Source organism: Idiotropiscis lumnitzeri, chromosome 1, assembly GCF_059441095.1.
Source record: "Idiotropiscis lumnitzeri isolate Australia: NSW breed Sydney's pygmy pipehorse chromosome 1, RoL_Ilum_1.0, whole genome shotgun sequence".
In the NCBI taxonomy this organism is placed as follows: Eukaryota; Metazoa; Chordata; class Actinopteri; order Syngnathiformes; family Syngnathidae; genus Idiotropiscis; species Idiotropiscis lumnitzeri.
This window is the reverse complement of record NC_142391.1, coordinates 23,197,118-23,210,634: the sequence shown is the minus strand read 5'-3', so window position 1 is coordinate 23,210,634 and position 13,517 is coordinate 23,197,118. Positions and strand designations below refer to the sequence as shown.

The 13,517-nt window shown below is 40.2% G+C and overlaps 1 protein-coding gene across 1 annotated transcript in view; it reads left to right on the top strand.

Moving 5' to 3' along the window:
- The window catches only part of fras1 (Fraser extracellular matrix complex subunit 1), a 122,298-nt gene that overhangs the window by 44,095 nt on the left and 64,686 nt on the right, over nt 1–13,517 (top strand). Inside the window, exons 11-13 of the mRNA XM_088290094.1 lie at nt 1,393–1,540; nt 6,694–6,837; nt 9,982–10,131. Of these exons, the coding sequence (XP_088146220.1) occupies nt 1,393–1,540; nt 6,694–6,837; nt 9,982–10,131 (442 nt within the window). The remainder of the gene's footprint in view (nt 1–1,392; nt 1,541–6,693; nt 6,838–9,981; nt 10,132–13,517) is intronic.

The following is a 13,517-nucleotide window of genomic DNA, read 5'->3' as shown; positions in this document are numbered from 1 at the left end:
TACCAATGAGAAACAAAGTTAGTTAGTTTGTTAGCTAGTTAGTTCGTTAGTTATTTAGTGTGTCGAGCACTTTCCAGTAACTGTCCAGCACAATAGTCTAGCATTTGAATATATGTCAACAGAGTTGGGCACTTGACCCTTTTTTGCTGGTCAGTCCCCGGAGGGCTGGACTGTTCCGCCCCCGGGACGGATTGCCCAGCTCTGTATGTCAAGTACATACCTTTAAAGGTATAACACAATTCAGTAACATTCTAGGCTAGCTCATAGGGCTGGGCGATAAACCGAAAATTTACCGTTACCGAAATTTATTACAATGACCGAAATCATTTTGCCCATGTCGGTAAATTCGGTGTTTAAAAAAAAAAAAAGAAAAGCCTTTTCTGTCTGCGGCAATGTTCATGCCCCTTTAAGACCGCAACAGCGCCTCTAGTCACGTGACTCCACCCGTCTAATCGAGAAAGAAAACAGACGTTGCTGTCGTAGCTGGCGATTCAAATCCAGAAGCTTTTTCACCACCCACAACACAACCATGCTGTGCTGAAAGTTCAAAGTGAGAAGCAAGGTTCGACAAGTGACAACAGCCCATGAACGGAGGCAACACCATACGAGAGAACGTCTCAGAGGTGGACGCGATAGCCTAGCACATAGCTAAAGATAAAGCTCCTCTAGTTACAGTGGAGCGCACAGGATTTAAACGCTTCATGAAAGCCGTCTTTCCCGATATGGACTTCATCGGGCCGGGAGCTTAGACATGTCAAGCATTTTGCATCTCCATCCGACTTGTGGTCGGGTCGCAACATGGATCCCTGATTGAGCCTGACTGTGCATTACATAGACGACAAGTGGCGACTGCGCACCAGAGTACTCGAGACGGCACATTTTCCTGATGAAGCACACGCGTTTATTTGGCTTGCATTGACATTTTCTTTCATTTTATTTAGCATTTTTTTATTTGCCATTATTTACATCATGAGGGCATCTTGGCGCAATCTATTTGCAGAAAAATATTTTGCAAGAGGTACCCTTTTTCTTTGTGACATTGTTCAAGTCATGCAAAGCAAGCTATTTGGAATGTTCATACAAATGATTTTTGTACTTTTATTTTTCATCGAAAGTAACGTGTACCAGTTGGTCAATAAAAAAAAACAGTCAATATGCATTTCCTGCATTTATTTTGATTTTAGTCCACGGGGGGGAATTTATCGTGCATTTATCGTTATCGAGGTAAAATTCCTCAATTTCTCGCGATATTGATTTGAGGTCATATCGCCCAGCCCTAGTCTGTTATGTGTTCTTTTAACGGTCACAAATTCTGGCAGCTGTCTACCACGTTTTACTCTGTTAAAGCCTATTTTCCGATATAAATAATGAATTGACCTGTTGTCGCCTCAGGACTCACATCGCTGGACCGACACCAGCTGCCGCGAGTGTGAGTGCCGCGACGGCCGGGTGACTTGCTACTTGCCGTCCTGTCCGACATGCCCGCCGGGCAACTTGGTCGTCGCCCTGGAGGGACAGTGCTGCCCCCAGTGTCACCAAGGTGAATTGCACATGAGTGTGTGAGTGTGTGTCACAAAGGATCGTCTGTCAAGTTGACTTTGGCAGCTAAAGGTCTCTCGTCTGTTCTCCACGGACGTTTTGTTATGCAAATTAGCAGCCATGATGAATAACGATGAGGCTTTTAAGGAGGTCGCTGCCGTTATAGATAGTCGCACCCAGCGAAAATCCACAGTAACGTTTCGGCACGCGTCTTGGGATTAGGTCGACTTTACATATTTGCTGTTTGCGCAGTAAATGTGCTGATTTCCTGCATCGACAACAAGGCTCAAGCAGGTCGTTTGAAGGCAACGCAGCAGGTTTAGGAGTCACTCGCACAAATAATCATTGAGAGGGCTTTTGAGTCGCAGGAAAAGAAAATCTGAGTGCACTTGTTTTTTGTTTACCCGATTTGTGTTGTTCGAGTTCCTTGAGGGAAAAATCAGAGCAAAGGAAAAAGTTCTTGCAAACCTTTATTTATTTGTTTTTTTACCCAAAAAAATAAAATATTGTAAAAAAATGTTGTATGCATTTCAGTGTCTAGGATATATTTCGTTAACGTCAAGCACATTTTGCTAACTGTCAAGTGTGTTTCGATTTTCAGTCCCACATAGTCTGGTCACGATTTAGCACACAATTATCGAGCATGCTTCCTTAACTGTCTAGCCCATTTTGGTAGCCGTCTTGAGTGTGTCACTAACAAACAAACATTGCTCACTGAGTGTCTTGAACGGTCTGGTCACTATTCGGCGCACATCTGTTTGGCATGCATCTTCTAGTTGCTTTCTAGCTCAGTCCGGTCACTATCTGACCTGTTCTTGTCATTGTTGAATATGCTTTGTTAACCGGCTACTGTTGTAAGATCCTCTAAGTATCCATCACGATCTGCTAACTGACTTGAATGTACGTTCCAAGAACTGCCGAAAACTTTCTGGAAATGAGCACATTCCAGTGATGCGCCTGACTTGTTCCTGTAACTGTTTAATACCCAGGAACTGTCTCGGATTTTCTTGTAATTTTGTAGCACCCTAGAACTAGCTAACTTATTCTACTTAATAATGTTCATGTGTATGAATGTGTGTGTGCGTGTGTTTGTACGCATGTGCATGGATGTGAGTGTGTGTTTTGTCAGTCAGTCCCCATTAAAAGAGGAAAAACAATCTTTTCATTGCAAATCTCAACCTTGCATCTTATCAGACGCAACACTGGAATGCTTTGAATATTAGGAGTGTGTGTGTGAGGGGGTGTGTCGGGGTGTGTGTGTGTGTGCGCGCATGCTATTGCTCGAGCACCTGCTTCTGCTTTGAGCGCCATCCAAAAATGTGTAAATAACCTTAGTGAGAGAAGGGTGTGTGTGTGAGAAGAGCTGGCGGGATAAATAAAAGGACGTCGCGGAGTCGAGTTGATGCTGGAGATAAAACACACACAAACAGACAATTGTCCTTGGCGAGAAAGAGGAGGCGGCCTAACGGGGCCAGTCTGTTCAGGTGTTGAGCTCAAATTACCGTCATGCATATGTCGGCAACTGTCTGCAAACGTTCTGACAAGTGTCACATAGTTTCAAGTCGCTTTTTCCTGTTTTATGGTTCTCTGTTGCATGTTTCTGGAGACGGCGTATGGAAAGCGCTTTGTTACAGCTCCAGCTCTTGTGAAATGCGTGATATAAATAATTGTATTGTATTCCCACCATCCAGTAAATGTCAAGTACATCTTAAATTGTCGAGCATATTCTGGTGAATGTTTAGCAAATTCCGATACCTATCGAGCAAATTGTCTGGCACGTGCATATAATTTTCTTAAACATGCTTAGTAAATGTCGAGGACCTTCCAGCTCAGTTAAGTTCTGGAAACGTGCCAGTAACTGTTTGGACATATTCTTGTGACTGTCTAGCCCATGGGTGCCAAACTCTGGCCCGCGGGCCAAATTTGGTCCACTTTGTAATTATGTTTGGCCCGCGAGGTGAGACCAAATGACTACTATACCATTTTATATCTATACCAAATCAATAAAAAAAATCTGCATTTATATTTGTTTTACAAAATTAATTTCTGGCCCGCGGCTTTGTTCAAGTTTTTACACATCCTGATAATTCTCGACTGCATTTTAAGAATTGTCCCGCCTTTTTTGGTGACTGTGTAGCTCCCAGTGGCTGTTTGGTATTACTGCGTGGAGAATTCCCATTTTCTAATAAATGTCTAGCACATTTCAGTTACTAGAGAGCACATTCTAGTAACTCGTATTTTTAAATGTATCTACCACATTCTGGTACCACAACTTTTTAATATTCAGTTACTTTTAATCAACTTCATGTAACCGTGTATTCCTAGATTTTTGTTAGTGTCTAGCTAGAATGTGCCAGTAATTGTCAAGGTCTACTATATTCTGTCGACCACATTTTGGAAATTAATTCTTCACTGGATTTGAGAACTCTCTATGTGCTGGTAACTAGCACATGTAAACTATACTATTATTTTGATTCTTTTTTGTTGTTTTTAACCAGGAATCATGATTTGTACATAATTATTTCCAAAAGAGAGGGATCCATGACAACCACATAATTCTGATGGCTTATTTGGTTTTATGAGTTATTAGCGTCTTTGAAATGCACCTCTTCAACAGTTAAACACAGCCTCATTACGGCAAATAAACAGAGAGGCTAAATCTCGCCAATGTTGCGTTGTATTGTTGTAGGAGCAAAAGCCTCGGCGAACTGCCAAAGTGCTGATTTATTCGGCAGATTAGCAGCAAACCTCATTGGCCGTTAATGAACTTTCTTATTCTGTGTACAGTACGCGTGTTATGCAATTGCACTGGGCAGGAAATGCTAAAAAGTAGATAAATGCAGCATTTTGGACTGCTAAATACTCTTCATTCCCGTATTTATCTCGCATATGTTTTCCAGAAATTGTATATAGAGCATAATGTGTGCAAATTAGTGACATTTGGTCATGCGTGGTCTGTAAGCGTATGTCATCATTTGCGTGGATGCGTGACTGAAATGTTCATTTGCTTGGGTGCAAATGAACATTAATGAAGAGAGTTAGAGAATTGAAAAGAGCTCTGGTTTGGGTTTAAAGCAAAGGGGAAGATTTTAAACGAGTTTCTTACCTGGTTTAAGGTTTCAAACAAGGGTCAAATTAGAGTTTCAAAACAGGGTTGAGATTAAACTGGAATTTACTGGCTTGTGGAGTTCAGACAAAGGTTACAGTTTCAAATTTTGGTTTGAAATCATGGTAAGGTTTCAAATGAAAACTTGAAAGCAATTTGGGTAATGGGTTTCATAATAGGATTCAAACCTCTCGTGAGGGTTTTAAGGTGAGGTTTTAAACCTGGATTCGGGTTTCGTATTCGGTTTTCAAAGGAGAGTTCTGTTTTCATATTTGACTTTGAAGGCCAAGTTTTAAAGTTGCTGTTTACGATTGGTCATCAGTCTTGTGGTGACACCAAATGACAAAAACAAATAACGTGCCAACACATAAACAGCGCGTGACCTTTCTCTTTGTCATTTGTCACGTCAGCGACATCACACCTGAGACAACTTTTTTTTTTTTTTTCCCCCTCTGCATCACTTCAGCCTTCATTCCGTGTCACTGTTTCAATATTGTGCTCAGATGATGCTGAAACAGACCCAACACGTGAAAAATATGAGAGGACATATACAAAACAATTAATGAGCAATTAGCGTTTTTGATGCTCACTTGTTTTTCTTTTTTAGTAACCGTAACTAATTGTTTAGCACCCAGTAGCTGTCTAGAACACCCTGTAAACATTATAGCATATTCTGGTAACTGTCTAGCACAGTTCTACATTGCAGAAAATGTGCTAGTACGCGTCTCGATTAGTGATAGACCGCTTATCGGCCGGGCCGATTATTGGGGCCGATATTTGGCATTTTGACGATTATTGGCATTTGCCTTTCGTTAACTTTCAAGGCCGATATATTAAACACTGGTTTATTTTATCTCTCTCTCGCTCTCTCTCTCTCTGCTGTGCTCGTGGCCCTGCCTGCAGAAGCAGATTGTCCCACCCACTGCACCCATAAAAGATAAACTGTCCAGCAATATGCTGGTAACTATTTGTACGTTCCTGTAACTGCCTCGCGCATTTTGGGGTGTAATCGTCTAGTGTATGTATTTATTTAATTACCCACGATACCCTATATTGAGGGAACACAAGACAACACGATGCAGTGTGTTTGTCCTATAATTCATTCATTTAGTCGCTGTCAACTTAGACTAATGGACGATGGTAGAGAACATTGTTTATCATTTCTCCTCAAGACTTTTTTCCCTGACATTGATGCACATTTAATTTGCCTTAATCGGGAAGCTAAAGCTTGCCAGGCTTAAGCTTTCGATGAATAATGTGAAGCTTTTCTATTGCCTGCCTGCCTGCCTGCCTGTGTGTTTGCGCGGGTGCGTTTCTGTGTGTATGCGCGTGTATTTGTTCAAGTGCAAAATGTTTTTTATTTTGCTTTAGGGCTATTGGAGGGTGAACATTTACATTTTAAGCTGATTTATTTTCAACTTTGACTAGTACCATGGAAAACTTTAATTTGATTTTTTGTGTCCAGTTGTTTAAGTGGTTGATTGGTGAGTGGACAGGGTTTTTTTTTTTGTTTGTCTTTTTTTAAATTTGGCATGTTGGTTATTTGCTCGGTTGATTGAGTGGTTGCTTGGTGAGTTGGTTGGTTGATTGTGGGTTGATGTATTAGATAGTTTGGTTGTTGTGGTCATGGATGGTTGGTTGAATGGTTAGATAATGTCTTGGCTGGGTTTGTGTGTCTGGTTTGTTTGTTAACTAGTACAGTGGTTTCTTTTGTTTTTGGGTGTTTGGTTGTAGGGTTATTTTGGTTAAGTGGTTTGAGTTACTGTTGTGTTGTCTTAATTGTTGGTTGGTTGAGTGACTGGATGATTTGCTCATTGGCATGTTATTTGGTTGATTAGTTATTTGGTCTGATTAGTTGGTTGCTTCTGATGTTTTCTTTGGTTGAGTTGTTGGTTTTGTAGTCAATTCATAGGTTGTTTGAGTGTCTGGTTGTTTATTTGCTTGAGGGATGGGGTGCTTGGTTTGTTGATTGTTCGGATGGGGTTGGTTTCTTGGTGGGTTAAATGATTGATTGATCGATTTTTTTTTTTTTTTTGTTTGTTTCCCAGTTCCATGTGACGCTGACTGTCAATCATGTTCCGGGACTCCCGATCACTGCGACAGCTGCAAGGACCCAAAGACCGTTCTCCATCTTGGCCGGTGTCTGTCCATTTGTCCTGACGGTTTCTTCCCCGACGGCCCAAAGTGTGCAGGTATTTTCTTACTTTATTGCCTTATTCCAAATTCTATTAAATTAATTTTCCTCTCATAATTCTACATACGATGTCACTTCGCAAAAAAATGTGCAAGTCTCCTGAATTGGATCGAATAGATTATCTTCCTCAAAATTACACATAAATTACACCATCATGACAATAAAGGATTTAATTTATCCATCCATCCATTGTTTGAGCAACTTCTCGCGGGGGTGCAGGAGCTTATCCCAGCTGTCTATGGGCAGTAAGCGGGGTACACCCTGAATTGGTTGCCAGCCAATCGCCGGGCGCATAAAGATAAACAACCAATCACACTCACAATCACACAGAGGGACAACTTATAGCGTCCAATCAACACCCTAATGTGGGAGGAAACCTGAGTACCCGGAGGAAACCCACGCAGGCACGGGGAGGCATGCAAACGCCACACAGGAAGGCCGGAGCCGGGATCGAACCCACGACCTCCGTATTGTGAGGCCATCAAGCTAACCAGTCCTCCATCGTGCCTCCTGCATTTCATTTAAAATATTCAAATTTAGTTGAATAGAAAAGCATTTGAATGCACATGCACAACAAAAAAGTCTTTCTTAAATCAGTTATATGCACTCTGCAATCTCATTCTGAACACCGGCCGTCAATCATGTCACGCTTAAAACAAAAAACAAAAAAAATAGAAATATATTCGATTATTATATTATTGACTAGTATTATAAAGTCAGCTGCTTTTTTGAGCCTCATACAAATCGCTAAAGAGGGATTGAGCCATTTCATGCCAGAACATTTGCAATAACATGAAAAAATATAGCTGCATATACATTTTGAATATGCATAAATACATACTTAAGTCATCATTTAGCCTGGCATCCATCATGCTCGGCTGAGGCCGTGTCTTTCAATCATTCATCCGTCATCACAGTAGGCTGAGTTGCAGTTAACCTTCAATCAGCAAACGCAACATTCGACTTTTGACACCAACATTCAAAAGGGAAATGGTGGGAAGGCAAATGTCGGCTACGTCACTGCGTGCATTTAGTTCAAGTCGTTCAACATACACATATATTTTTCAATCCATATTTTTCTTACGTCCCACCTTGACCTGTGGCATCTTTTTGTTCTTTTCTTTATTTTTGCACCTCATTGACCAGCTCTCTTGACTTTTATGGCCCATTAAGCTATAAATAGCGGTGCCGTAAAAGCACCGTAGCAAATGAGATAACCGGCCGCTAATGTTAGCGATTATAACGTGATTTAGCCGCAAACGCTCTCGACACGTCCTTAACTTTAACTGCGACATTTTGCTAATCGTTTCCATTGACGGATTTCTTTTTCCCACCACGATCATATAATTGGAAGCATTGTTACTATTAACATAGAAAAATGTCATTTTTATGGCAAATGTAAAGATTCAACTCACTTTTTTTTACATTTTTAACCCACTGACTTCCAGCTGTTTTGTTGTGACTTTTTTTTTTCCAGACATGGCTTATATTTCAAAATACTCATAAGTTTATATTATTGTCTTGGTGTTCTTCTATATGGACAACTCACTTTACAATGATGCATCAGAAAACAGGACGTGTATATCGATCACTATTTCTATATTACTATTGGACTATATTGATGTTCATCTCAATTTTTAAATAAAATAATTCATTCATAAATCATTTCAAGGCGCCACAGTATTTCTAATACACACAATATTACCTTAACATTAGTTTTTAAAAATAATGATTTCCATTTGCTCAGTTATTCTAATGTTTAGTTTTTCGACCACAACATTTGACAGTAAAAAAAAATAGTGCACATTCATTAAAAAATAAATAATATGAGAACAGAACAAATCTCAAAGAGATTTTTAGCTATTGACAGTTTTTCTTTTTATAAGTATAACAACTTTATGCACTCATCTTTTAAGACTTTTGTTCCACAGCGTTCGTCCGTCTCATACAAACTTCCACTCGACTTATTTCAGTTCATCTCGGGGCATCTGATTGCTCCCTGTTTCGCTTGCACTTTTCTGATGTAAGCAGAATCACTCTTTTTTTTCTCGCTAAACTTGTTGGCGAGTAAATGTCAGCTATGAAATAGTGTAACTGCACCTCGGGTGGCGGTGGGGAGTGGAGGGAAAAAAAATTTGGATCAATAAAAAGGTGAACTTTTGTTGACTACTAAATTTCAAATATGGCTGTGGGCTCCGTTCGCCAGCACAGATAAAGCCGATAAAAAGACGATTTAAATGCGTTGTAAAAGTCAGAAGTTTGAAGCCGAGATGCACGAGTTTTCATCGTGCTCTGCTACGCTTCCAAATCAAATCTAAATTGTTCCCGGAGGAAATCATGGAAAGAGAAATCATATGAAAAGTGTCGTCATCACAAAAAAAAAGGTTGATCACTGAAAATAGAGACAATCAAATCATTAGAACAGAAAAAGCAAAAGGTTTGGGCGTCGCGTCATGATCATTAATATATCATTATTATTATTATTATTATTATTATCACAATTAGCATTGTTACTGCTATTTATAACATTAGCATTATTAGCATATTTATAAATATTGTAATTAATTTGATCATATAAAGACAATTTATTTTTAAAAATAAATAAATATATATATATATAATGTGTATATATATATTTTTGTGTGTCTATATATATATATATATATATATATATATATATATATATATATATATATATATATATATATATACCATCATTACTATAATTATCATTATTATTTAGTTTTGAAGTATTATTATTAGTATTTTAGTAGTTACCAGTAATCAATTATTCACAATTTTAAAAAATATTATTTATATTTTTAATGTGACATGTTTTGATCTTATTCATTTTGTTATTTTGATTTTTTTTTTTTGCTCATTTTCTTCTTTGTACTTCACCTTCTGCGTTCTCGCTCTCTCTTTCTCTCTCTCTCTCTCTCTCTCTCTCTTGCTCTCTCGCTCTCTCTCTCCTGCTCCTTGTCGCACCAAAATGTAAATGCCCAAAAAGCCAAAGAATAACCCCCAAAAAGGAAGAGTTTTTCCATTAACCTCACTCAGCTGAGTTCTCGCATCCTCCCCCCAGCGTTATCAAGTGCCTTAAATGCAGACTCTTTCCATGTTGCCCATTTTGTATCCACAGCCTGTCCTTCATCTTGCGCCATGTGCAGCAGCAGCTGGTCGTGTCAATCGTGCCGCCCACAGCGCCCCCTGCTGAGCGCCGACGGCGACCAGTGCCTGGCGACCTGTCCCGCTGGCACCTACCAAGACAACCATAGAAAACAATGCAGACGTGAGTTGCCTTTTAGATTTCCCCCCGGCTCTGCACTCGCCTTGTGTTTGTCCCAATTTCGCTTTCTCTCCTTTGATTGTTTAATCATGATGATTTTTTTGGGGGAGGTTCAGTCACGATTCCACACAAAGTGAAGCAGTGCTTGGAGAGTTCCGTCAACTTGCTACGAGTTGTTTGCTTTGCATTGATTGCTTATTGATTCGTCCTCCGGGTTACCCAACGTCATTCATTGATCTTCACACTTTTGTACATTTCACACTTCGGGAAATAGGACGTGACGTACCTACTCACGCAGCTTAACAACAATGCTCAAAAGGAAAGGCATGAGGTGAGACCATCTGACCCCATGAAGTGCTTTGACGCAGTGCTCTTTACATTTCAGCAAGCGTTCATGTAAACTCTTTGAATTTCAGCCAATTTTCAAGTGGGTTGCTTTTCATTTTGGTGAGTTTTAATGTGGACTCGTTGTATTCTGGCAGGCTTTAATGCAGACTCTTTTAACTATGTGAGCTTTATTGGGGACTCTTTAATGCAGACGGATTTACATGAGAATGAATGTGGACCCTTTCAATTCCAGTTTGAATTTATGTGGAGTCTTATGATTTCAGCAAGCATTCATTTCAACATTTTAATGCTGACGCTTTCCATTTCAGTTTGCTTTAATGCAGATTCTTACAATTCCACAAAGCTTTAAGGCAGATGCTCTGAATTCTCGTGAGATTTATAGTAGAATTTTTCCATTATGGTGAGCTTTAATGCAGCCTCTTTAGATTTCAGCAGGAATTAATGCAGACTCTTTCAATTCCACCTAACTAGAATGCAGACCCTCTGTCAGTAAGCTTTCATTTAGACTTTTTCCAAGTTCTACAAGCTTTGATGCAAGCTATTTTCATTTCAGAGTTTTAGTTTGAATTTCACTTGGCTTTAATGCAGTCACTTTTGTTTTAAGGAGATTTACTGCAGATAGTTTCGAATTGAGTATGTTTTAATGCAGGCGGTTTTGATTAGCACGAGCTTTATCATGGACTGTTTACAACTTTAGTGTATCGAAGCTTCCAACTCTTTCCATTTCAGCGAGCTTTAATGCTGAGTGTTTCGATGTAAGTCATGTTTAATGTGGACTCTTTACAACTTCTGTGAACTTAAAACCTGGACTTTCCATTTCACTGAGCTTGAATGCAGTTTTGATTGAAGTCACCTTGAATTCACATTCTATAATTTCAACAAGCCGTCTTGATTAAGATGTCAAATGGCAGCTCTGATTTTCTTTGTCTGCAGGTGATTTACCTGCGATCACGTAGTCTTGACGCGCGATGCTGCGCGACTTTGCGATCGCGAGCGCGGTGGCGGCAATTATTCACTTGGATTGTGCGTGAAAGGCACAGGCCAAGTAGTGAGCGTGTTTAATAATGCAATCCAGTCTAATGTTGGATGACTTAGCGGCATCAAATATTATTGCTTGAATTCTCGCACTAAACCTTGGGGAACGTAACAGTAAAATTGCTGCGCCGCATCATGGATCAGCTTTATAACCTCGACAGAAGGAGGCGGCAAGAGAGGCGGGAGACTCGTTTGCTCTCGTGCCGTCCATGCCGCCATTAATCAGGCAATCTTCCTCGGAGGTGCGTTCGCACCCTGCGGCCAGGAGCGATAAGTAAAAGCTGGCCGAGGAGAAGAAGCACGAGTCCCCGTGGGCGTGCTAATTGCTAACGTGCTCCGAATAGTTTTGGCTGCCGCCACTCCGGCGGGAAAGACGGTGCGGCGACTCCGGTGTTGTATTTCACCCCGTAATGAGCATCGTGAAGACGACCTCACGGCTGTGATGGGAAGACGGCCGCTGCCTTTTCCTATCCAGTTTGATGTACAAAAACCTCGCCCTACCGTGGCACAACGTCATACATTTGTGATGCAGATATTGCAGCACAATTCTCCGCTCATGCATTAATTGTGCATTCATCGAGCCGCCTTTAATGCGGCTCATATTGTGCTAAGAGCAAATGAATGCGCTGGTGAGCAGTCCCATGCCATCCGTGCAGCCATGTAACGTCCAACACCATCTGGTTGGATTTGGATTCTCTCAAGTTCTGTGAAATTTATTGTGGACTCTTAGTGTCACTTATCTTTTCTTTTTATCTCGGTGAGCTGCAATGCAGACTCTTTCAATTTCTGTCAACTTGAATGTGGACTCTTTCCATTTCATTGAGCTTCATTGTCAACTCTTTTGAAGTGGACAAACAATGCAAACATTTTTAGATCCTTTGTGAGCTGTAGTGTGGACTCTCTCAATTTTAGTGAGCTTTAAAGAAGACTCATTCCATCTCAGAGAGCTATAATACCCTTGATATTAGTGAGCTTTCAAGTTTGTGAGCTTTAATACGAACTGCTTCAACTTCAGTGAGCTTTCATATAGACTATTTGCGTTTCATTGCAGATTATTTCAATAGCAATTAACATAACTGAGATTTCCTTTAATTTCACAGTACTGACATTTAAGTGAGCTTTAATGTTGACTGTTTCAATTTCAGCAAGCTTTCATGTGATTGTTTTTGCATTTTGGTGAGCTTCAATCAAGACTCTATTAGGACTCTCTTTGCTTGAATAGTTTTTTCTTCCCAATTTCAGTGAATTTTAATCCTGATTGGTTCAATTTCAGTTAACATTATTGTGGACTCCTTCAAACTCAGAAAGCTTTTGTGCAGGCACCTTGCATCTTGGTGAGCTTTAATGTAATCTGTTTGTATTGTTAGGTACTCTTCAATGGGGAATTCCTCAATTTTGACCGGCTTTAAAGCAAACTCTTCTACGGTCTCGGAGCTTTAATGTTGACTCTTTTGCACTTCCACTGAATGTTGAAAGAAGCTGCCTTAAACCTCACTAAAATCTGCTTTTAAGCTCAATGGAATGGAGATTCTGTTTCTGTAAACTTTAATGCGGAATCTTTCAATTATAGTAAGCTTTCAGCTTTGTCAGCTTTAATGTGCACTGTTTCAAGTTTTGGTGCGCATTAAAGCAGGCTCTTTAAATTTCAGAGAGTTTTTATGATCTTGTCCAGTCTTGTGGTGCGCGTGTGACTGTGTGAGAGGAATCATCTGCAATGGTTCAGAGCAGATTGTAGTTTATCTTGGCGGAGGAGCAGGACCACCCAGCAAAAAAAAAAAAAAAGACTCTAGCTTAAAGACCCCCCATGGTGTGGTCGTGTCGTTGTCTCACACTTTACTGCTGCTGCATGTAAACAATGTTGGCATGTTAATGACACTGAGGAGGCGTCGCCTTGGAGACGCTTTTGTTCTTTGGAAGTGCTTTATACGTGTCTCATTCTGGCTTGGTAGACCAGTAACATATTACATTGGTGTTGTTTTGCCCGGAGTTTACCCGGCAACAACATT